Consider the following 27,391-nt stretch of genomic DNA (forward strand, 5'->3'; position numbering starts at 1 on the left):
ATTTTTATTCTCTTTACTGTTTATTATATCCAAAATATAATAAAGTTATGTCCTTTTTTATTTTGATGTGTCTTTCTATGTGTGTACAGATCCTAGCTTTCCAAGCACTGTCTTACAGGTCTTTTCTAGGTACCAACTTTAATTTTATTTAGTAATTCTACTTTTAAATGTTCTGTTTTCTTTTGAGATGCAGTCTCCTTATGTTGCCTAAGCTGCCTAGAACTCCTGGGCACAAGCAATCCTCCCACCTCAGCCTCTAGAGTAGCTGGGGCCAGAGATGTGTAGCACTTAAACTTTTTGATTAAGTTATTTTATCCTCACTAATTCCACTATTTCTGTACATTTTTTGGCCTTAGTGTCTTCTTGAGATCAAAGCATAAGTCACTAATTTTTAATCTTTGTAAAAATTAATATGAATTTCTTCTGGGCATTATTATTATATGTGGCAGCCAGCCACATATCTTTATATGCAATATTTTCATTGTTTTTAAACTTAAATAGTTGATAATTTCTACTCTGATGTTGCCTTTAGTCAAAGAGTGACTAAAAAGTATTCTTTTAAGGGCTGTGAATGTAGCTTGGGTGGTAGAGCACTTGCCTAGCATGCAAGAGGCCCTGGGTTTTATCCCCACACTGAAAAAAAGTATGCTTTTAAACTGTAAGGCACATGTTATTTTTTTGAAGGATAATCTTTTTATAGTTTGTTTTTACTTTTATTGCACAAAAGTCACTGACTATGGTTTCCACTATAGCAACTTTTAAAATCATTGAGATTTGCTTGATGGCTTAAGTATGATCATTATTTATGATTGACTTTGTGATTATATTAATAATGTGCATTCTTTATTAAATATAAGTATCTCAATTAGATCAAATTTCATAATTATGCTATTCAAATCCTTAAGACTCTTACTTATTTTTTTCCTTCTTTGTGTATAATTTTCTGACATGGGTATGTTAAAATCCTGCATTATGACTGGATATTTTAATTTTTCTTTGAATGTTTTTCTTTTTAAAAAAAACCACATTTTAAAGCTATGTGGTTAAATGACTAGTACTATGTTTACATGATGGATTGCTTCTGTTACCAACTATATTATTATGAAGTATATCTTAATCTTAGTTATCTGTTGCTGTATAACAAATTACCTACTAAATTGAGCTGCTTAAAACAATAACCTCTTATTATCTCACAATTTCTGAGGGCCACAAATCCAGAAAGTCTCAACGGGGTAACTGACTCAAGATCTCATGAAGTTGTAATCAAGATATTTGTCAGAGATTCACTCATCTGAAGGTTTGACTGAAGGTGAAGAATCTGCTATTGATCCTTCGCTCACATGGCTTACAGCTGAACCCATCAGGTCCCTCCTGGCTGTTCACAAGACTCATCAGCTCCTCACCACCTAGACCTCTCCACAAAGGTGTGTCAGTGTGCCCATGTCATGGCAGCTAGCTTCCCCCAGAGCAAGTAATCCAAGAGAAAGGAGGCAAAGAAACAGCCACCTGATCCTTTACTACCTATTTTTAGAAGTTATATACCATAACCTCCGCTATATTCTATTAATGAGAAGCAGGTTATTAAAATCCAGCCCACATTCAAGGGGGATGAGAGAATGAGACACTACCTTTTGAAAAGAAGAGCATTAAAGATTTTATGTATATATTTTAATAACTGTCTTATTTTTTTCCATCAGATGTTTTGTCTGATATTTTTCAGGATATATTTGAATAATATGCTATAGTTCAAATATATGTGTCCCTCCAATTTTGGAGAAATGATTAAGAAATGAGGGCTCCACTCTCAGGATGGACTCGTGTTCTCTTAAGAGGTTGAAGGAACCACCCTAGTGTCCTTTTTGTTCTATCCTCTCACCATAATAACTACTGATGCTTAAATATTCTTGCCAGCTTATTTTGTGTTTTCCATTTACCATATCTTTATTTCCTTCAATTATTTCCTATTTGCTTTAAAAAATCTACCAAGTATTCTTTGCTGTGTTTTTCCTATTAGCTGGTTCTAATGGTGCACCAACTGGATTAGTTAGCCAAGGCTGCCATAACGAAAGACCCTAGACTGGGTGACTTAGCAGAAAATTATTTTCTCACAGTTGTAGAAGCTGGAAGTTCAATATCAAGCCATCAGCAATTGTGGTTTTTATTGAGGATTCTCCCTGGTATGGAGATGGCCTTTCTCCTCTGCACATATCTCCTTGGGTGTCTCTTCTACTTGTGAAGATACTAAACATATTGGATGAAAAATCCATCCTAATGGCTTCATTTTACCTTACTTACTCCATAAAGGTTCTGTCTCCACATATCATCACATTAGGGGGTAGGGCTTCAATATGTGAATTTGATGGAGGAAAAGGACAAAATTAAACCCATGATCCATCCATTTCTATTTTCTGATGATTATTCTTAGATATTAACATTCTTATCAACTTGGTTTTTTTGGCAGTACTAGGGATTGAACTCAGGGCCTTGTGCTTGCTAGGCAGGTGCTCTACCACTTGAGCCACTGCACCAGCCCTTTCTGCATTGACATTTTTGAGATAGAGTCTTGCTTTGTGCCCAGGTAGGCCCAGACCATGATCCTCCTATTTGTGCTTCTCCATGTAGCTGGATGACAGGCGCAGGCCACAGTACCCAGCCACTGTTGAGATGGGGGTTTCATGAACTTTTTGCCTGGGCAGCCCTGGAACCACCATATTCCTGAATACCACCTCCCTAGTCACTAGGATTATAAATTTCAGCCAACACACCCAGCCCATGTCAATTAGGCTTTTTTTAATATCTAGGTTTACCCAGTATGTACTTATTCTGACTTTTCTCCACTTACTCATCTGCTGCTCTTGTATCATCCCAAGTACTTGTCCTTGGAACACCTTTCCCTTCCTAGTATCCCATTTCTCAGGACATGGGGAAATTTTAGGGTACCTCCAACTTTGGTAGCAGTCTTCTCTTCTTAACATTTTGGTATCTGCTTTCTTTTTTCAATCTCATTCTACATGTCTTATAGTTTTTAGTGGATCCTCACAACCTCAGGTTTATCAAGTATTCTTGTTTTGAATTCCATTTATAATTTTTAAAAACATACACATAAACATGCATTTTCCATCATTTCTAGAGATTTGGCACAGGAGGAGAGATTTGACCTATGGATTCCATTTACTATCTTAAAACAAAATGTGTACAGCTCATCTGTTTTCATCTGTTAGTTAATTCTTCTGACTGGGAGGATTTAAACTTGAAAGTCTAAGCTAGGTTTGAGTTAATAGTTTCAAGAAAGGTGTATATTCATAATATTTTAAATTGCAATTATAATGTATGTTATAAATGGCAACTCTTGTTTCAGAAATCAGCAGGTATAAAACTCCTCTATATAACAACAGTGCCAAAGAAGCAATTCTATGTCAACTTGATCACCAAGCAAGTGCCTAGGAATAGCAGATGTAAGCCACCCTACAAAACCCATGCCAATGAAAGACAAACTACCCAATAGTATCATGCCAAGGGAAGGCACAGATGGCTGGAGAGCAGCAGCTATAGGTCTTTTTATAGCGTTATCAGATGGCACAGTTGACATTCCAACTGGCCCTGTGCCAATGGCCAAGGTAGTTAGGATGCCAACATAAGAATGTTCAGAAGGCATACTCATCTTCATGCCATCCAACATGGGGCCAGAGAAGCGATCTTGGTTGGCTTTCATGCCACAATGAGTAAAGCAAAATTGGTAGCTTTTATGCCCTTGTAATAATTAGCTTGGAGAGGTTACCTAAACTTTCAAAACTAGAATAATGTCATAAAGGCAGAATTAAAAGCAGCATGCTGTCACCAAAGCAATAGACTTCCAAACCACATAGATTCTACTGTGAGAAAGTATGGACAGTAAAGAGTCTAGAGCTGCGACAGTAGAATCGAGAGCTGCGACAACAAGTGAAAATTCTTATTCTTAAAACAATCTCAACATTGCAGAAAGTTTCAAGTAAAGTTCAGATAACTTTTCTTTCTGAACTATTCAAAAGTTGCCAACACACATTTGAATACTTTAATGTTTATTTCCTATAGCACCACAACCAAATAATTGAAATACTGAAATTAACCTTGATAACATTACTCCCACATAAACACTAAAGGTTCAATTATTCTAATACTATTACAAAGATCCATTTCTTGATGCTTTTAGTTATGTCTCTTTTGTGTCCTTTATAATAGTTCTCTGATCTTTTCTCTTACATGAATTTGGCATTTTTGAAGAATATAAGTTAGTTATTAGAATGTCTCTCAATTTCAGCTCAAGTGGTGCTTCCTCATGGTTGGATTCAGGTATGCACTTTTTTGCAGGAATGCCACAGAAGAGGCATTGTAGTCTTACTGTAATATATAAGGTGGCAAAGTATTTTGACTTCTTCCATTATTGATGACAGTTATTTGATTATTTGATTAACATGGTGTCTGCCAGCCTTCTCCATTATAGTTCCTCTTATTCACTTTCCAAATAATGCACAGCCTATGAAGAAATATTTTGAGACTATGTAAATGTCTTGTTTCTCATGAAACTTTCTCTTTAGTTGTAGATACTTGCTTTATTCAATGATGATTAATTAATGATTCTTGCCTTATTCAACTATGATGTTTGCCAAATTGTCATTTTCTAATTCTAATCTTACTTTTACATTAGTTGGCTTTATTCATTTACTTACTTGTATCAATATGGATTTCTGTCATATTATTTTAAATGATGTATTGTAATCATCACACACATTTTGACATATTATGGTTCTCATAAAATTCATTCAAAATATTTTCTAATTTCTTTTGTGATTTTTTTCTTCATCCATAGCTTTTTAGAGAACTGTTTTTAATTTGCAAGTATTTGTGACCCTTGTATGTATCTGAATGCTACTGACTTGTAATTTAACTCTTTTGGTGTCACATTTTAGTGTATAAGATTTGAGTTTAGTGTTTAAGTATTGAGTTTTATCTAATGAACCAGCATATAGCTCATGTTTGGTGACAATACCATATACATTTGATGTTGCATACAGCTCCAAACAATGTCAATCAGGACAAATTGGTTCATATATTTTGTATATTAATAATTTTTTTGCTACTTGATCTATGAATTATATTTGTCTGCTTTTTTGATTCGTTGGCTTTTGTTTTATGTATTTAGATCTCAGTTATCTTCTACATAAACATTTAGGACTGTTCTGTCTTTCTGAACTTTTATCATTATAAATGCCTCTATCTCTGGTAATAATTGTTTTGAGGTCCATTTTGTTTTGTTCTTTGCATATTACCTCTTTTACACATTTTTACTTTCAATTCATTTGTGTCATAATAAATTGTTTCACCTACACACTGAGCCAAATTAGGTCTTGTTCTCTATCCAGTCTGACAAGCAGTGTACCCCTGCTTAGCACAACAAAAAATAATAATGTTTTAATTGAAGTGTCTAGTCAATTTGAATTTAATTAATATGTTTGGTGTTGAGTACAATCTTACTATTTGTTTTCTATTTTCCCCCCTTTCCTACTTTCCTTAGGGTGGAATATTTTTAAAGTATCTTTACATTTTCTCTATTGATCTTTTTTAAAGCTGTATCTCTAAATTTTTTGTAGAAACTCGTATAGGCTCTATAATATGCAATTGTAACTTATAACAGTCTACTTAGAATTAGTATTGTATCACTTAAAGTAAAAGGTACCAACCTCACAATGATCTAATTTCATTTACACTCTCCTATGATGGTTTTCATTCATTTCATTTCTACATGTGGTTTCTGTTTCTCCTGAAAAATCCCTATCTATTCCATCATTATGTTCATCCTTTTCTTTAAAATTTTGAACATTTTTATAAGAGCTACTCTAAAGTTCTTATCTAATCATCTCAATATCTGGATCTGTGACTATTAGCTCCATTTTATATTCTCTGGAGATCACAAATTTCTACTTCACATGCTTAGCAATGAGTAAGCATTGGTAGACACTGTGAATATTACAATGGAAGGATCTTGGATTATGTTTTTCTTTAACAGGTATTGATTATTGTGCTAGATGGACACCAAATTAGTGGTGAATACTTCTGATCCTGTAAGAGTTGGTTTTATAATTCTTAAAAAAATAATTATTTGAATAATTAATTGTATAAAGGAGCTTCACTGTGGTTTTATGATTTTCAAAGACAGGTATATTTCAGTTTTGTACACAGGCTTAGACTGTGGTCTTCATTTTTAAAGCATTTCTAGATTCCTTATATTCAATTTCATTTATAAAATTTTATTTATAAAATTATAAAATGGGTATAATAATCCTATCAAGCTATTATTTTTGATGGTACTGGGATTTGAACTCAGGGCTTCATGCTTAGTAGGCAGATGCTTTACCACTTGAGTCACTCCACCAGCCCAAGTTGGATGATTATGAAAGTAAATAAGATAATTTGCATAAAGCCTCTGGTGTAAGGCCTGGTTGACAGCAGATAATAAATAAATTTAGCTTCTTTAATTTTGTGAGATGTAACAATTTCGTTATAGATAACCATAAAAAACTTAGTGTGCCTTCACATAAAACAGTCTGCAAGTTTCAGCAGGTATAAATTCAAATATCTTCTATTGTTGAAAAGAAAGAATTGCATTATTAATTTTAAAGGATTTAAACAATTCTTAAACTGCTGGAAGAGGTGAAAATTTAATTCTTGAAAAAGAGTTAAACTTTTAAAAATTAAAGTTTTCTCTCTAGTGCTTTAACTATAATTAAGTGGTAAGTCTGGTATATAAAACATTTTATGTTTTTTTGATTCATTTAGGGTATAAAATTGATGACATGTCATACTGAAATGTAGAATCTGTAACACTTAAGGCTCTTGGTGATGAAAAGTACAAAAATAATAGCACATTGCAGGGAGTTATCCAGAATGGAAAAGCAACTAGTGCCACATTTAACATTTCATTCACTTTCCAAAAATACACTGCAGAGAATGTACTTCCAGGGATGGCAGGTAAGGTCATGACCAATACCCCTGTTGAGAGCAATTAGGAAATCTGGGTGAAATTCTTTTTTTAATTCTGTTTGAGAACTACCAAGGCACACAGTATTTGAGGGACAAAGATGCTAGACAGAAGTGAAACCCAGAGAGGCAAACATGACATTTGGTGTGGATTTTCCTCTTGAAAGCTTTTTCCAAAGTATAAATGGTGGCCAAGAGGCTGTGAAAATTAACAAAAAGTACTGATTGAGAAGTTAAGAAGCTGTACAGAACTTTAGGTAAGACACATGGGCTAAGGGTACAAAGACATACTTCAGGGCCTGCTGATAAGGGAGGGCCTATTCAGGGATACCTGAGGGGCTACACTCACTGATAGAAATAAACATAGGCTTAGGATGAAAGGCTGGAAGAAGATTTACCAAGCCTATGGCCCCCAAAAACAGGCAGGAGTAGCAATATTTATCTCTGACAAAGTAGACTTCAAGCCTACATTGATCAAATGAGATAAAGAAGGACATTCCATACTAATAAAAGGGGAAATAGACAAAAAGGAAATAATAATTATCAACCTATATGCACCCAATGTCAACACACCCAATTTCATCAAACATACCCTGAAAGACCTAAAAGCATATATTAACTCCAACACAGTGGTTGTGGGAGACTGTAACACCCCATTATCATCAATAGATAGGTCATCCAAACAAAAAAATCTATAAAGAAATCCACAATCTAAAGTATACAGTAGATCAAATGGAACTACTTGATGTCTACAGAACATTTCATCCAACTTCTACACAATATACATTCTTCTCAGCAGCCCATGGAACCTTCTCCAAAATAGATCATATCTTAGGGCACAAAGCAAGTCTCAGCAAATATAAGAAAATAGAAATTATACCATGCATTCTACCTGATCACAATGCAATAAAACTAGAACTCAACAACAAAAGTAAAGACAAAAAACATGCAAACATCTGGAAACTGAATAACTCATTACTTAATGAACAATGGATCATTGATGAAATAAAAGAGGAAATTAAAAAGTTCCTGGAAGTCAATGAAAATGAAAACACAACTTACCGGAACCTATGGGATACAGCAAAGGCAGTCCTGAGAGGAAAGTTTATAGCCATGAGTGCATATATTAAAAAGACTGAGAGGGATTCCAAGATGGCGGCTAGAGGGAGGAAGCAGAAAGCGAGCCTCCTATAGTGAAATCTTGGAGAGACGCTGGAGACACACTTTGCAGGCATAATCACTGAGAAGAGGCATAACTTTGACCCCTCCACACCTCCAGCTGGCGCAGAGAATCTCCACTTCACTTTAAACGGAGAAACCAGGAGGGCCCCCGGGCCGCCAGTCACCAGTGCCCAGATGGCTTAGGAAGACGCAGACCAGGTGAGCTTTGCTGTACCACGGTACTCCCACAGACAAGCCTGGGCCAGAGCAGCATAGCCCGCTGGACAGACTGACCTCCACCCTGGGAAAAAAGGGAAACTGAGTAATAAGCAATAAGAACGATAAAAACACCCGGGAAAGAGGGTGGGGCGCCCTGAGCGCTGAAGACTGGGGGAAGGGAATCCTTCCCAGGACTGTAAATGAACAAGCCGGTCTGGCTGGAGAGCCTCTGGCAGGAGTGGGGGCGCGAGCCCAGCAACCAGGAGCGGGAAAGCTTGTGAGAGTGGTGGAAGGAGGAAAACTCCACAGGAGAGGAGGGAAGACCCACTTCCCACGTGAGCAGTAAACAAACATGGCGGCTGGCAGGAGCAGCAGCACTGCCCAGTAATCAGGAGCAAGAAAGATTGTGAAAGCGGAGGTGGGAGGAGAACTGCACAGGAGAGGGGGGGAAGACCCACCTCCCAAATGAACTGGAAATAAACACGCAGGCCTGAAAACGCGGGTGCAGTGTCACCTTTCCCAGTGCTTGGAAAGGGGAAAGCTTGTAGCAGAGGCTCACGCACAGGAGAAATCTGAGCAAACAAAGCCTGCAGGGCCACGTGAGTGCTAAACTCACCCCTGAGATCTGCATAAATAACGCCTCCAGCAACAGCAAGCTGACAGAAGCAGGCAGACAAGCCACAGTTGCAGATACCATCCTTAGAACTGTCTCCAGACTTTTATTTTTCTTTTTCTTTGTCTCCCTACCTTTGATGAGAGAACAACCAAATTATACCTGTAAGCTGAAAAACTTACTGAAACTGTATTGCATTTGAACTTGGGACATTTGGTGGGGTTTTTTTGTGCATGTGTTAGTGTAGTTTTGTTCTACTTTATGCGTCCCCTTTGATGAGACAACTACAGAACAACATCTGAGGCACCATCTCCAGGATTGGAGACTGAGACGGACACCCAAATTATTAAGACTGAAACTTCATTGCATTTGAACTTGGACGTTTTTTGGTTTTTTGTTTTTTTTTAAATTTTCTATTTGGACACCCAAATTATTAAGACTGAAACTTCATTGCATTTGAACTTGGAGGTTTTTTGGTTTTTTGGTTTTTTAAAATTTTCTATTTTTTCACTTTATTTTAATACATTTTTATATACAGATTTTACTTTCATTTACTTATTTTTCATTTTTATTATCTTTTTTTATTTTTGATTTTCAATCCTCTCTCTGTCTCTCTAATGTCTGTTCAGCTTACTGTCGGATTAGTACACTAAAGCTTCCTGTTTATACCTTTGAAACCTTCTTGTCTGATACCTTGTTCTGTTTTCTCCCTCCAGTCTGTGTATTTGTTTTTCCCATTTCTTTAACTACTTGCTTTCCATCTCAGCTCACCCTTCCATTCTAAATATTACCATTGCTATTATTACAAGCTAGAAGATACTTAATTGCACACAGTACAGGGACAGTAACAACACCAAAGAAAGTGAAGGGAAGATAGAAAAAACAGGGAAACCACTTTCCCCACAGCAAAAAATTAGTACAGGAACCAGAGGGGAATGAAGAAAACAGGTACTCAGATCCAGACTCCAACAAAATGAAGATAAACTATGCCAAAGGACCCAATGAAGCCCACAAGAATAATATAAAAGAAGACATATTACAGGTACTCAATGAGAATTTTATAGAGATGATACTGGATAGGGTCAACCAAAATGTACAGGAGACACTCAAGAAATTCCAAGACAAGAAAAATAGAGAACTTGAAAAAGCAAAAGAAGAAATAAAGGAAACCACAGAAGCACTGTATAAACACCAAAGTGAAAGAGAGAACATGATGAATAAACAGATAAATGAACTCAGGACAAAAAATAGACAACATTAAAGAGGAAACCAGCCAGAATATGGAAAACCTCAGAAAAAAGAACGAAACAGAATTGAAAAACAAAATGGAAGGCCAATCCAGCAGAATAGAACAAACAGAAGACAGACTCTCAGAACTTGAAAATGAAATGGTAATTAAAGGAAAAACTGAAGAACTATTAATTAAACAACTCAAGACCTGTGAAAAGAAAATGCAAGAACTCACCGACTCCATCAAAAGACTGGCATCGAAGAAGAAGAGGTGCAAGCGAAGGCAATGTGTAATATATTTAACAAAATAATAATGGAAAATTTCCCAAATCTAGAGAAAGACATTCCCATACAGATGCAAGAGGCCTCCAGGACACCAAACAGACCAGATCAAAATAGAACTACCCCACGACATATCATCATTAAAACAACAAGTTCAGAAACTAAGGAAAGAATATTGAAGGCTGTAAGACAGAAAAAACAAGTAACATACAAAGGTAAACCCATCAAAATCACAGCAGACTTCTCAACAGAAACATTAAAAGCAAGAAGAGCGTGGGGTGAGATCTTCTGGGCACTGAATGAAAATAACTTCAACCCCAGGATACTCTACCCAGCAAAACTATCATTCAAAATAGATGGAGCAATAAAAGTCTTCCATATTGTTTTGAAAATATGTGGTCACATATTGTTTTAGCAGAAACTAAAACAATATGTGACCACAAAGCCACTACAAAGGATTCTTCAAGGGATTCTACACACAGAAAGTGAAACCCAACTTAACCATGAAAAGACAGGCAGCACCAAACCACAGGAAAAGAAAAAGCAAGACAGTAGAGAGTAACACATAATCAAACCTTCAAACAACTAAGACAACTAAATGACAGGAATCACCACATACCTATCAGTACTAACGCTTAATGAACTTAATTCACCCATCAAAAGGCACCGCTTGACGAAATGGATTAAAAAGGAAGATGCAACAGAAATAAGCATAGGCTAAGGATGAAAGGCTGGAAGAAGATTTACCAAGCCAATGGCCCCCGAAACAGGCAGGAGTAGCAATACTTATCTCTGACAAAGTAGACTTCAAACCTACATTGATCAAATGAGATAAAGAAGGACATTCCATACTAATAACAGGGGAAATAGACCAAAAGGAAATAATAATTATCAACCTGTATGTACCCAATGTCAACCAACCCAATTTCATCAAACATACCATGAAAAACCTAAAAGCATATATAAACGCCAACACAGTGGTTGTGGGAGACTTTAACACCCCATTATCATCAATAGATAGGTCATCCGAACAAAAAATCAATAAAGAAATCCAAGATCTAAAATATGCAATAGATCAAATGGACCTACTTGATGTCTACAGAACATTTCATCCAACTTCTACACAATATATATTCTTCTCAGCAGCCCATGGAACCTTCTCCAAAATAGATCATATCCTAGGGCACAAAGCAAGTCTCAGCAAATATAAGAAAATAGAAATTATACCGTGCATACTATCTGATCACAATGCAGTAAAAGTAGAACTCAACAACAAAAGGAAATACAAAAAATATGCAAACAGCTGGAAACTAAATAACTCATTACTTAATGAAGAATGGATCATCGATGAAATAAAAGAGGAAATTAAAAAGTTCCTGGAAGTCAATGAAAATGAAAACACAACCTACCGGAACCTATGGGACACAGCTAAGGCAGTCCTGAGAGGAAAGTTTATAGCCATGAGTGCATATATTAAAAAGAATGAAAGTCCCAAATCAATGACCTAATGATACATCTCAAACTCCTAGAAAAACAAGGACAAGCAAATCCCAAAACAAATAGAAGGAGAGAAATAATACAAATAAGAGCTGAAATCAGTGAAATGGAGACCAAAAAAACTATACAAAGAATTAATGAAACAAAAAGTTGTTTCTTTGAAAAAATAAACAAGATCAATAGACCCCTGGCAAACCTGACTAAAATGAGGAGAGAAAAAACTCAAATTAGTAGAATCAAGAATGCAAAAGGGGAAATAACAACAAACACCATGGAAGTCAAGGAAATCATCAGAGACTACTTTGAGAACCTATATTCAAATAAATTTGAAAATCTTAAAGAAATGGACAGATTTCTAGATACATATGACCATCCAAAACTGAACCAAGAGGAAATTAATCACCTGAATAGATCTATAACACAAAATGAAATTGAAGCAGCAATGAAGAGTCTCCCCAAAAAGAAAAATCCAGGACCTGATGGATTCTCTGCTGAATTCTATCAGACTTTTAAAGAAGAACTGATACCAACCCTCCTTAAACTGTTCCACGAAATAGAAAGGGAAGGAAAACTGCCAAACACATTTTATGAAGCCAGTATTACACTTATCCCAAAACCAGCCAAAGACACCTCCAAAAAGGAGAACTATAGGCCAACCTCCTTAATGAACATTGATGCAAACATCCTCAACAAAATAATGGCAAACCGAATTCAACAACACATCACAAAGATTATTCACCACGACCAAGTAGGCTTCATCCCAGGGATGCAGGGGTGGTTCAACATATGAAAATCAATAAATGTAATAAACCACATTAACAGAAACAAAGACAAAAACCACTTGATCATCTCAATAGATGCAGAAAAAGCCTTTGATAAGATCCAACACCATTTTATGATAAAAGCTCTAAGAAAACTAGGAATAGCAGGAAAGCACCTCACATTATAAAAGCTATATATGACAAACCTACAGCCAGCATTATACTTAACAGAGAAAAAGTAAAACCATTCCCTCTAAAATCAGGAACCAGACAAGGATGCCCACTATCCCCACTCCTATTCAACATAGTACTGGAATTCCTAGCCAGAGCAATTAGGCAAGAAGAAGGAATAAAAGGAATACAAATAGGTAAAGAAACTGTCAAAATATCCCTGTTTGTAGATGACATGATCCTATACCTTAAAGAACCAAAAAACTCTACTCAGAAGCTCCTAGACATCATCAATAGCTATAGCAAGGTAGCAGGATATAAAATCAACAGAGAAAAATCATTAGCATTTCTATACACCAACAATGTGCAAACTGAAAAAGAAGAAAACAATTGCATTTACAAGAGCCTCAAAAAAAATCAAATACCTAGGTGTAAACCTAATAAAAGATGTGAATGACCTCTATAAGGAAAACTATAAACTTCTGAAGAAAGAGACTGAGGAAGACTATAAAGTGGAGAGATCTTCCATGCACATGGATTGGTAGAATCAACAGAGTAAAAATGTCTATACTCCCAAAAGTAATTTACATTTTTCATGCAATTCCCATCAAAATTCCAATGACATTCATTAAAGAGATCGAAAAATCTACCATGAAATTTATATGGGAACACAGGAAGGCATGAGTAGCCAAGGCAATACTCAGTCAAAAGAACAATGCAGGAGATATCACAATACCTGACTTCAAATTATATTACAAAGCAATAACAATAAAAACAGCAAGGTACTGGCACAAAAACAGACATGAAGACCAGTGGAACAGAATAGAGGACCCATATATGAAGCCAAAAAACTATAACCAACTTGTCTTTGACAAAGAAGCTAAAAATATACGATGGAGAAATAGCAGCCTCTTCAAAAAACTGAAACTAGATCCATGTATATCACCCTATACCAATATTAACTCAAAATGCATCAAGGATCTTAATATCAGACCACAAACTCTAAAGTTGATACAGGAAAGAGTAGGAAACACTCTGGAATTAGTAGGTATAGGTAAGAACTTTCTCAATGAAACCCCAGCAGCACAGCAACTAAGAGATAGCATAGATAGATGGGACCTCAGAAAACTAAAAAGCTTCTGTTCATCAAAAGAAATGGTCTCTAAACTGAAATGACCACCCACAGAGTGGGAGAAAATATTTGCCAGCTACACATCAGACAAAGGATTGATAACCAGAATATATAGGGAACTTAAAAAACTAAATTCTCCCAAAACTAATGAACCAATAAAGAAATGGGCAAGTGAACTAAACAGAACTTTCTCAAAAGAAGAAATTCAAATGGACAAAAAAAACACATGAAAAAATGCTCACCATCTCTAGTAATAAAGGAAATGCAAATTAAAGCCACACTAAGATTCCACCTCACCCCTGTTAGAATAACCATCATTAGCAACACCACCACCAACAGGTGTTGGCGAGGATGTGGGGAAAAAGGAACCCTCTTACACTGTTGGTGGGAATGTAAACTAGTACAACCACTCTGGAAAAAAATTTGGAGGCTACTTAAAAAGCTAAACATTGATCTACCATTTGATCCAGCAATACCACTCCTGGGGATATACCCAAAAGACTGTGACACAGGTTACTCCAGAGGCACCTGCACACCCATGTTTATTGCAGCACTATTCACAATAGCCAAGTTATGGAAACAGCCAAGATGCCCCACTACTGACGAATGGATCAAGAAAATGTGGTATCTATACACAATGGAATATTATGCAGCCATGAAGAAGAACGAAATGTTATCATTCGCTGGTAAATGGATGGAATTGGAGAACATCATTCTGAGTGAGGCTAGCCTGGCCCAAAAGACCAAAAAATTGTATGTTCTCCCTCATATTTGGACATTAGATCAAGGGCAAACACAACAAGGGGATCGAACTTTGATCACAAGATAAAAGCAAGTGCACCCAGGGAGATATGAGGATAGGTAAGATTCCTAAAAAATTAGCTAGCATTTGTTGCTCTCAATGCAGATAAACTAAAGCAGATACCTTAAAAGCAACTGAGGCCAATAGGAGAAGGGCACCAGGTACTAGAGAAAAGGTTAGATCAAAAAGAATTAACCTAGAAGGTAACACACACGCACAGGAAATCAATGTGAGTCAACGCCCTGTATAGCTATCCTTATCTCAACTAGCAAAAACTCTTGTTCCTTCCTATTATTGCTTATACTCTCTCTTCAACAAAATTAGAGAGAAGGGCAAGATATTTCTGTCGGGTAGCGAGGGGGTGGGTGGCAGATGGAGGGGTTGGGGTGGGTGGTTGGGGAGGGGGTGGGGGGAGGTTGAAGAAATGACCCAAGCATTGTATGCACATATGAATAATAAAAAAATAAAAATTAAAACTAAAACAAAGACAAAAACAAAGCTGTCTAAAGAACTTCACAGGTAGGTTCAAGCAGGCAAAAGAAATAATTAGCAGATCTGATCATTATCAACCTAAGGAATAGAAAGAACAAGAGCAAAGAAAAATGAACACAGTTTAAAAAGATAGATAGAACACAAAGTACTTTTTCTCACTGTAACAGGATAAAGTGAAAAATCAGTAACAGAAATAAAACTAGAAAATTCACAAATTTGTGGAAATTATATGACAGTCTTAAACACCCATGGATCAAAGACAATATCAGGAGAGAAACTGGAAAATACTTAACAGACAAATGAAAATAAAAACACTATGGAAAAGTTACAATTATAAATGTTTACATTAAAAAACAAGGGAGAACTCAAATGAGTAACTTAACTTTACATAGGAAATAATATGGGGCTGGGTATGATGGGACATGCTTTAATTCCCAGCTACTTGGGAAATGGAGATTATGAGAATTGCAGATTAAGGCAAGCCCATGCAAAAAATTCGTGAGACTCTCATCTCAGCAAATAAGCTGTGCACTGTAGAATGTATCTTATCTGTAATCCCAGCCATAAGCAGGCATAGATAGGAGGATGGCAAAAATAAAAGACCCTATCTGAAAAATAACTAAAGCAAAAAAGGGATGGAGGGTGAATCATTCAAGTAGAAGAACAGTTGCCTAGCAAGCCTAAGGCCCTGAGTTCACACTCTAGGATTATAAAAACCAAAAACCAAAAAACAAAACAAAACTATACCCAAAGCTACCAAAAGGAAGAAAATAATGATTAGAGATAAATAAAACAGAAAATAAAATCAATGATACTAAATGTTTGTTTTTAAAAATCAATAAAATCATGTTATTAGTTAGTTTAAGAAAAAGGAACAAAGACTAAATTAGAAATGAGAAGACATTACAAGGATCCCACAGAAATAAAAAGGATTATCACAGTGCTATGGCCCAAAAATTTGATAACTTATGTGAAATGGACAAATTTCCAGAAACACAAAGCCTACCAAGACTAAATCACAAAGAAATAGTAAATGTGGAAAGATCTATAAGTAGTAAGGAGATTGAATCAGTAATCAAAAATCTCCTGGCAAAGAAAAGTCCTGTACCTTATTGCTTCACTGGTGAATTACACCAAACATTTAAATAAAAAATAATGTCAACCCTTCTCAAACAATTCCAAAATACTGAGGGAGGTTGGGATTCTTTTAACTTATTCTATAAGGTCACTATTATTACCCTAATATCAAAGCCAGAAAAAAACACTACAGGTAAAGAAAACTGCAGACCAATATCTCTTGTCAATATTGATATTAAAATCCTCAACAAAATACTAGAATACTGAATTCTGTAGCATTTCAAAAGGATTTTACACTATGACCAGATGGACTTATTCCTGGAATGCAAATATGGTTCAACATATGAAAATTGATCAATATAATATACCATATAAACAGAATAAAATTGAGAAAACCACATAATTGTCTCAACTGAGGTAAAAAAAACTTCAACAAAATTTTGAAAACACCTTTGCATACAAAAACATTCAATAAACCAAGAAAGAAAGAAACTACTTCACTTTAAAAAATTTTGAAAATAAACTACCTCAACACAATAAAACCTATCAGATTGGGAAAACCTCAAGTGAACATCATTCTCAATGGTCAGAGACTGAAAACTTTCCCTAAATCAGGGACTAGGCAAGCATACTTGCTTTTGCCACTTGCATTCAACATAGTACTGGAAACTCTAGCCATAGTAATCAGGGAAGAAAAATAAAAAGCATCCAAGTTGTAAAGGAAGAAATAAAATTATCTCTGTTGTAGATACTAGGGTCTTATATGTAGAAACACTAAAAATGCCACAAGAAAAGAAACTGTTGCAAGTAAATGTATTCAGCAAAATATCAGGAAACAAAATCAACACTCAAAAGTCAGTTGTAATTCTATACACTAACAATGAGTAACCTTAAAAGGAAACTGAAAAAATTCCATTTACAACAGTATAGAAAAGAATAAAAATACTTAGGAATTAACTTATTTACAGAGGAGAAAGGCTTGTACAGTGAAAAGTATAAAACATTGGTGAAAGAAATTAAAGATACATAAATAAGTGGAAAGACGGTATATGTTCATAGGTTAAAATGTCAAGCTGGATGTGGCACCGCACATCTGTTGTTGCAGCACTCAGGAGGTAGAGGCAGGAAGATCGTGAAGTCAAGGTCAGTTCAAGGCCAGCCTGAGCTACACAATGATCTGTCTCAAAAAACAAAAACAAAACCAAGCGAAAAAGATTTATTACTCAAAGTGATCAACAGATTCAATGCAATCCCATCAAAATCCCAATGATGTTCTTTGCAGAAATAATCCTAAAATTCATGTACAATCAATCCCAAGGGACCCCACATATCCAAAACAATCTTGACAACATAGAACAAAGCTGGAGAACTCTCCCTAACTGAAAAACTTATTACAAATCTACGATAAGAAAAACAGCATGGTACTGGCCTAAAAGACAGACATATGTATCAGTGGAATAGAATAGAAAGCCCACAAATAAATTCTCCCATATATGGTCAAATGATTTGATAAGGGTTCAAAGAAAATGCACATTCCTAAAGATCACCTGTTCCTCGATACCTGAGTCCAAAGTTTCACTAACAGTGAGATTGATAATTTTTGTGTTTATTGATGATTCGTATATTTTATTTTGTGAATTGCTTAATTGTGACATTTGCCAGTATTTTATTGGAATATTTTACTTCTTATTGGTTTTACATATGGCAAGCCTGTTGGACCATCACAATTTATTGAAATTTTCCCAGTGATTTGAAATGCTACCTTTACTGTATACTAAATTCATACATATGCAAGTCAGTGTACTTCTAGGTAATATACCACAGTGGTTACAAGTATAAACTCTAAAACCAGGGTGCCTTCATTCAATTCCAAGGTCTCAGAGACAACATTTTTATTTATTTTTTTTTATTGTGTTGAGTAGGCATACATTGTGGCATTTACAAAAGTTGCCATATATATCAAATATATCATACTTGAATTCACCCCCTCCACCATGCTCCTTTATCTCCCCCCTCCCTCCATTCCTGGAACAGTTTCAGATAACTTCATGAGTTTTTAATCATTTTTCCATTTACATACATGTGTACACAATGTATGCACTATGATCACCGTCCCACACCCTTTCCCCACCTCCCCGGCAAGACCTGTTCCACCTTCCTGTTCTCCGATTTTGTAAAAAAAAAAAAAAAAAAATGACATTTTTGTTTGTTTAAGATAGTTCCTTGTGACATTTCCATATATTGGTTCATCTCTTCTATTTTTTAATTTCTACCTTAGTCCCCTTCTTATGGTGGTTTCAACAGGTTTTAAAATTCCATATTCTTTCTTATATAGAGAGTACATCAACTATATTCACCTTCTTAACTTTCTTATTTTACCCTTCCCCTCTCATATGTGACCTCCCTTTAGCGTGAGCTATTTTTCCTATTTCTGTATTTGTATTAGGTCTATATTCCACATATGAAAGAAAACATGAGGCTTTTGGCCTTTTGAGCCTGGCTAACTTAATTAAGATGATGTTCTTCAGTTTCATCCATTTATCTGCAAGTGAAAAAATTTAATTCTTTGTGGCTGAATAAAATTCCATTGCATATAAATATACTTTCTTAATATATTCATCAGTGGTGGGGCATGTTGGCTGTTTCCATAGCTTAACTATTGTAAATAATGCTATAATAAACATGGGTGTGCAGGTGCATTTATTATAACCTGATTCACATTCCTTTGGGTATATCCCTAGGAGTGGAATTGCTGGGTCATATGACAGTTCTATTTTTAGTTTTTTGAACAGCCTCCATAATGTTTTTCCATAGTGGCTGTAACTAAGTGAGATGGAATCTTAATGTGGTTTGGATTTGTATTTCCTTTCTGGCCAGAGATGGTGAGCATTTCTTTATGTGATTTTTAGCCATCTGGACTTCTTCCTTTGAAAAAGCTCTGTCCAGTGCATTTGCCCATTTCTTTACTGGGTCATTGAAGTTGGGGAGTTTAGTTTTTTGAGCTCCCTGTACATTCTGTTATTAATCCCTTGTCAGATGTATAGCTGGGAGACTATGTTTTTAAAACATCCAAATTTCAATAGTTATCTAAAGTCCAATATCACTAATCTAACAAAAATACGTAAAATGAAGTACTACTCAAAGACCTGAAAATTCAGTAATATGAAATACACACTAGAAACTGTAATAGCCAAACCATTATGATATGTTAGATACTTCACATATGTTAACTTATCTGGTATTTAAAACTAACTAGTGAGTTAGGCATTATTGTCGCCACTTCACAGGTAATATACCAGAATCATATAGCTAATAGCTGAGAGTTTGAAACTGAATCAATAGGCCTTGAATATTGAAAAAAAAAAGTCAAAATTAGGGTGTTGGATCTGAAAAAAATGGGCCCGAGAGGACTCATCTCTTTGTCTGCTTTAACACTTTTACCTAAGAGCCTGGTTTCTTTCAGTTTATTCTCCACACTATGGAGTAAGAAATCACTCTTTAAATGAAGAGCCAGCAAGATATGACATGCTAACCATATCTGATGGAAGTAAAGAATTTTTTTTAAATCATTGAAAAAAATGATTACAAGGGTTATATTATGTAACTCTTGAGAATTTTATGATATTCAAATTTTTGTGTAAATTAAATTTTACTGGAATGCAGTCAAACTCATTTATTTATATATTGCCTGTGACTGCTTTTGTTCTACAAATGGCAGTGTTGAAGGCTGAAACAGTGACTGCATGGCTTGTAAAATCTAAAATATTTACTACCTGGTTGTTCACAGAAAAAGTTTGAAGGTCCATGGTCAAAATAATGATAATGTTTTCTGTTTAAAACCCTTTATTAGCTTCTGATAGCCTTTGAGATAAATTTCAACTCCTTTTTGAAAATATAAGGCCCCTTTTGTCTCAGCCCCTCTGCATTTCAGCCACATCAACTTTCTTGTCATATTGTCTTATATCACTGATGGAGGTTAGTGCAAAAGACGCTATTTGGGGGTTAACTGGTACTTTTTGTGCGTGTGATCTCTTTGCTATTATTTTTAATCTTTAAGGAAGAGATGTCTTAAGGGTAGAAAATCATCTGTAAGTAGGGATAATCCTGTTTATTTTGTAAAGACTTATTTTCAAAAGAGGTTAAGTAAGATTTCATAGCATATAGGCTACAGACTGCTGGATAGATGAAATCCTAATAGTAAGAATCAATCTATGAGGAAACATGATCAGGTCTTTTAGACAAGTTGAACATGGGGCCTTAAATCTATAATGTAGGTTCATGAATTTAAACAAAAACACTGAGGCCTCAATGCGGTCTACATTTTGGGCTTTTTTATAAATAACATCTTATATGAAGAATGAGGATGGAGCACATCAGCAAATAAAATCATTCTCTCCTCTTATTTTAGTCAATCAGTAGAAAGTCTATTTGGGGTAAGATTTCACCTAACACAGGGACTTTATATTGGTACTAGACTAAACAGACTAAATGCTAAAACATGATTTGGAAAAAGTTTAGAAGATGGCTTTGATGATTATATTTATTAATTAATAATCAAAGCAGTAGAATTATAGAACATAAGACCCTGAGAAAGAAGTTTCACCAGACACAAAACATTTAAATACTAACCTCTTTAGTTTTTACCTTGGCTAAAAAACAGATTGTACTGTAGGCATAAAAAATAAAGAAATACAAAGAAAATTTACCTTAATTAGGATGAGCAAGCAACAGAAGAGAGATAGCTGAGATAAGGAAGGAAAGTCAAAGGGCTAAAAAAATCTAAAAAGTGTTGTAATTAAATTTCTGACATTGTGATGTCTGCATGTTCATATTTTGATGAAAGTAATAAAACCTTTCCTCAATATACTAATATGCTTGCTCAATTAGACATAACAAAATAAAGATGACAAATAACAAGATGTTTATAGTTTTAAAAGCAATTGAAAAGATTTTTATGATCAATGAAAGTATATAATTGAGAATGTCATTGAAAATGTCATTTTTAATTTAGAATTTGAAATATGAAACTCATTCCAAAGACAAGTGATCTGATATGATGAATCCATATTTAATACAGAAAACATAAAAGTTTAAACTGCAAAATTTCTTCATAGTGCAGAAGATTCAAGTAAAAAAATCTTTCAGAGGTTTTTCTTGTTTTCAAGAAGCTTTGCTCTATTGTTTCTTTGATAACAGTGAAATTGCTATGGAGCAAAAATGATGGGAAATCAGGAAAAGACTCTGCCTTTGTTCATCTGACCTCATTGAGGTATAAGATATCACAAAACAAGAACCTGACATAGATCACAAGATTCTTTAGGAACTGGCCAGTTTTACTGTTCTTCAAGAAACACATGGAAGAACTAGTATGTATGTGAATTGTATAACCTCTTGGATTCACTTTGTACTGTGGTTACTTTAAAAAATACATGTGAGAACATTCACAATTTGTTACTTCTCACTAACATCTAAGGGACAAATGGAGTGCACTCAAGATTTGTGGGACATGTTTTCCCCTATGTCCTGGTTTCTGTAGCTGTACTTTCTCAAAGAATGGATTAGAACGATGTTATCCCCTCACATCAAGGTACATGAGGAGAAGAGTTTAAGAATTATAAATTCTTAGAAAACATGAAAGATCTTTGGGCCCTGGCAAGGAAAATGTCAACAAGTCAAAAGATGCTGGATGGCTATTGACCAGTTTAAGGAAGGCAAAGCTGCAAGCTAAGATGGGATAATGCTTTCTTTCCCACCATGTGTCTAAGGCTGCAAATGACACTAATCCTTTTTAATGGTCACAAAAGCTGACAACTTACTCAGCCTTAGAACTGAAGACACAAAATCATCACTGGGAATGACTCACCATAAACAGGTCACGAGCACCAATGTCAATAGCTAGGAGAAATGCCTTTTCAAATCTCTGGTACCTGTGAGGAAGAAAAGAAATGTATGTTAATTGTGAACAAAATTATAGAAAAGGAGAGATCTGTTTATTTAAAAGTACTTATTTGGCATTGTTTTCACTATTCTGTGGGAATCCACAGAAGGGATTTGGCCTGCTAGAATCGTACATATGCAAAATGTTACCGAGTTTTAGGAGGTGCCGAGATACAAAGCCTGTGGAGGCCTTAAATGTAATTTCCAAGGATAAGCATAACTTTAAGTAGACACTACTGATATGGGAAAATGATAGCTTAGAATTTTTTTTATAATTTTCATTTTATTACATTTCATAAGAGAATATAGCAGGAGTAGAGCAATTAATAAATTGTATAATTATACTTTTTTTCCTTAGGTAAAAATTGAGAAGTCAAATGTTACATACAAAAGTTTCACATTTGGGAGTATTGAAAAGAATATTTCAGGCTGTTTTAAAAGAACAGTATTTAAAATATTGTTATAAATTTTGCAAACTTTTTTTAAAAGAGAACTTTTCTACTCTTCTAAATCATACTATTATAAATTTTGTAAAATTAAAAAAAAGACACTTTCTACTTTTCTAAATCATACACTCTTTTCCTGAAATATAATTTTGATAATTTTCTTTGTGAAAGTTTAATTTTGGGCTAGGATAAATGAAAACAAACTGTAGTTTAAATTTAAATGAATTACTTCTACAAAAAGCTTACAATATTGAGAGAAAAGTGTATCATATATATCCCTTGCACAGGTTTTTAGCATAAAAGGTTGTCTTTGTTTTGTCCAAGTGCCACGATTTAGATAGATTTAATTTGTCAGTTTTTCTGACTCTAGGAACATGAATGTAAATAGTTATTTCCTCTTCTCTATTTTACATTATAAAATGTGGTAGTAGAAAAGATGAGATTTTAAATAAAAATAAGTATTAACAATTATTAATAGATTGCATATATTTAATTAGTGAAATAACCAAAATAATTAAAATTCAAACAAACAAGGCTTGTTACTATTAAATATGAGCTCTTAGGCCCAGAATCTGCAACAATTATATAATTTTCATATTTGTTTGATGACTGTTTCCTCCATCTCCTTATCCATTCTTACTAGCACCTCCAGTAGTTGCCTGAATCCCTCTAAGCTGTAGAAGATCAAGAGGCAGTTATGTTTGTTTTTATGAATGGATAGTGTCTTGACAGTACATTTGCTGATCCATTATATTTTCAGTGGGGTTGGAATGTGCTAAGGGAGAGGTCAGAGAATTACCAAGTTGTACCACTTGTCCATTCATTTACTCCTAGTTTGCACTGGTCTACTCCATTACATTGCAGTACATACTCCGCTGTAAGTATTTTGACACTAGTAATCATTCATCTTCAAATGATCAAGCTTAAAGCTAAGTCCCTATCAATATGTACCCTTTGGCCACATTTAATCCTACAAACTGCCATTCCTTGAAACATTCTCCTTTCTTGGTGTTCCTTTCTTTCCTTAATTCTTGCTTTTTTTCATTTCTTAGACTAGATCTTCTTAGTTTCCTCGTCTAGTTCACTTTTCTCTATCATCCCTTGAAGTTGCTGCTTTATGGTCTTATTTTATTCCTACTTATTCCAGTCTTCTCTATAATCTTACATGACAATGACTCACAAACCTACATCTCTAAGACCCATCTCTCTCTTAAACTTCAATTCTTTTTTTCCAGGTACCTCAAGGTTAACATGCCTAACATGTCCATTGTAACATCATTAGCAACCACACATAGACAAACTGAAATTGGAGAAAGTGAAATTAAGTTATGATGTACTCATCTTTCTGGGTAAGAAATAGTGATAGATGTTATGATAAAATGAAAAACATGACAGTAGCATTTAGCAATATGGTGAACCTGAAATACCAACTAGAACACCCAACTAGATTAATTATAAAATATACCTTAAAATATATCATGAGACTCTAAAAAGATAAAGAAATACCCAAAGATACCACATTCTCATCAAAAACTTAACAACCAAACAAAATCCTTTCACAGAAACCAGAGTAATGATCCCTGAACAGGCAACAAATAAGGAGAGGTGGGAGAGGTCATCACCTTCAGGAGACTAAGCCCTCAACAAGACAAGGTCTTTACTTTGTTAAACACAGGACTTTTGATTAAGCTGAGGACTAAAAAGAGCCGAAGTTAGTATTGCACCTAACTAAAAATTAATGTCTACATTAAAGTCCTTCTGATAGAGGCTCTGAAATAGTACCATAAATTAAAAGGAAACAAATACAAATTCACAAAGTTTGCAAACTGTAAGAAAATAAGCCAGTATGACTAAAAATTAGAAAAAAAATTTAGATAATCATTGATTTCAGATATATGAATTACCAAAGTTAAAATATAAAGTAATTTAGTATAAAATATTTAAGGAAGTAACTGATGGAATCATGAACATAAGCATGCAATATGAAACAATAAAAATTCCTGGTCACACCTCTATAAGAAAAACTATAAACTTCTGAAGAAAGAGATTGACGAAGACTATAGGAAGTGAAGAGATCTCCCATGCTCATGGATTGGTAGAATCAACAGAGTAAAAATGTTTATACTCCCAAAAGCAATCTACATGTTTAATGCAATTCCCATCAAAATCCCAATGACATTTGTTAAAGAGACTGAAAAATCAACTGTTAAATTTATTTGGAAACACAAGTGGTCACGAGTAGCCAAGGCAATACTCAGTCAAAAGAACAATGCTGGAGGTATCACGATACCTGACTTCAAACTATATTAAAAAGCAATAGCAATAAAAACAGCATGGTGCTGGCACAAAACAGACATGAAGATCAGTGGAACAGAATAGAGGACCCGGATATAAAGCCACAGAACTATAGCCAACTTATCTTTGACTAAGGCACTAAAAATACACAATGGAGAAAAGACAACCTCTTCAACAAAAACTGCTGGGAAAACTGGTTAGCAGTCTGCAAAAAACTGAAACTAGATCCATGTATATCACCCTATGCCAATATTAACTCAAAATGCATCAAGGATCTTAATATCAGACCCTAAACTCTAAAGTTGGTACAGGAAAGATTAGGAAATACTTTGGAACTAATAGGTATAGGCAAGGACTTTCTCAGTGGAACCCCAGCAGCTCAGCAACTAAGAGATAGCATAGATAAATGGGACTTCATAAAACTAAAAAGCTTCTGCTCAACAAAAGAAATGGTCTCTAAACTGAAAAGACCACCCACAGAGTAGGAGAAAATATTTGCCAGCTACACATCAGACAAAGGATTGATAACCAGAATATATAGGGAATTCAAAAAACTAAATTCTCCCAAAATTAATGAACCAATAAAGAAATGGGTAAGTGAACTAAACAGAACTTTCTCAAAAGAAGAAATTCAAATGGCCAAAAAACAAATGAAAAAATGCTCACCATATCTAGCAATAAAGGAAATGCAAGTTAAAACCACACTAAGATTCCACCTCACCTCTGTTAGAATAGCCATCATTAGCAGCACCAATAACAACAGGTGTTGGTGAGGATGCAGGGAAAAAGGAACACTGCTGGTAGGAATGCAAACTAGTACAACCACTCTGGAAAAAAATTTGGAGGCTTCTTAAAAATCTAAACATTGATCTACCATATGATCCAGCATTACCACTCTTGGGGATATACCCAAAAGAATGTGACACAAGGTACTCCACAGGCACCTGCACACCCATGTTTATTGCAGCACTATTCACAATAGCCAAGTTATGGAAACAGCCAAGATGCCCCACTACTGATGAATGGATTAAGAAAACATGGTATTTATACACAATGGAATTTTATGCAGCCATGAAGAAGAATGAAATCTCATCATTCGCAAGTAAATGGATGGAACTGGAGAACATCATTCTGAGTGAGGTTAGTCTGGCCCAAAAGACCAAAAATCATATGTTCTCCCTCATATGTGGACATTTGATCAAGGGCAAATACAACAAGGGGATTGGACTTTGATCACATGATAAAGCGAGAGCACACAAGGGAGGTATGAAGATAGGTAAGACACCCAAAAAATTGGATAGCATTTGTTGCCCTAAATGTAGAGAAATTAATGCAGATACTTTAAAGTGACAGAGGCCAATAGGAGAAGGGGACCAGGAACTACAGAAAAGGTTAGTTTGAGAAGAATTAATTTAGAAGGTAACACACACATACAGGAAAGCAATGAGAGTCAACTCCCTGTATAGCTATCCTTATCTCAACTAGCAAAAACCCTTGTTTTTTGGAGGGGGAGTGTTAAGGGAGGGGGTGGGGGGAAGGGAGGAGAAATGACCCAAACATTGTATGCACATATGAATAAAATAAAATAAAATAAAACAAACACATATTTGAAGGAAGAACTTAAGAAAAAAAAAAACAAAAAACTCCAGGTCATATTTTTTTATCTTCAGTGGTGGGTATCAAACCAGGAGCTCAGACACATTAGACACTCTACCACTCAGCTATGTCCCTAGCCCACCTGGTCAAGATTTTGAAGAATAAAATAGAGCTTTTAGAAATGAAAGATTTTACTATTGAAGTCAAATAACCTGACACAACTGATGAGAGAATTAGTGAACTAAAAGTACATGACTGATACATAAGGAATTGTACCAAATGTTGAAGAATGTTGAGAAAAAAAGAGATAAAAAATATAAAGGATATTATGTAATATAGAGAACATGAAAAGTCCAATATGTGCAATCAGGGAATTAAGTTAATGGGTAATAATTTCCTTTTTTTTTTTTGATGATTAAAATAAGTCTTTTAATTATACCTTTAATTTTTTTTTTCTTTGCAGTACTGGGGCTTGAACTCAGGGCTGACACCCCGAACCACTCCACAAGTCCTTCCTTGTGATGGGTTTCTTAAAATAGGTTCTTGAGGACCATTTGCCTGGGCTGGCTTTAAAAGGCAATCCTCCTGATCTCTGCCTCCTTTTTTATTTACTTTTTTTATTGTTTTATTATTCATATGTGCACACAAGGCTTGGGTCATTTCTCC

At 35.0% G+C, this 27,391-nt stretch overlaps 1 protein-coding gene across 12 annotated transcripts in view; it reads right to left on the reverse strand.

Moving 5' to 3' along the window:
- Wdpcp (WD repeat containing planar cell polarity effector) overlaps window positions 1-27,391 on the reverse strand; it is a 373,249-nt gene that overhangs the window by 143,199 nt on the left and 202,659 nt on the right. For all 12 annotated transcript variants that reach the window (XR_012439708.1, XR_012439707.1, XR_012439706.1 and 9 more), the window contains one exon: window positions 22,315-22,378. Coding sequence is in view for 9 of the 12 variants with exons in the window: in XM_074049846.1 (XP_073905947.1) it covers window positions 22,315-22,378 (64 nt within the window). In the remaining 3 variants the exon portion in view is untranslated. The remainder of the gene's footprint in view (window positions 1-22,314; window positions 22,379-27,391) is intronic.

The sequence above is a fragment of the Castor canadensis genome, chromosome 12 (assembly GCF_047511655.1).
Source record: "Castor canadensis chromosome 12, mCasCan1.hap1v2, whole genome shotgun sequence".
Lineage (NCBI taxonomy): Eukaryota > Metazoa > Chordata > Mammalia > Rodentia > Castoridae > Castor > Castor canadensis.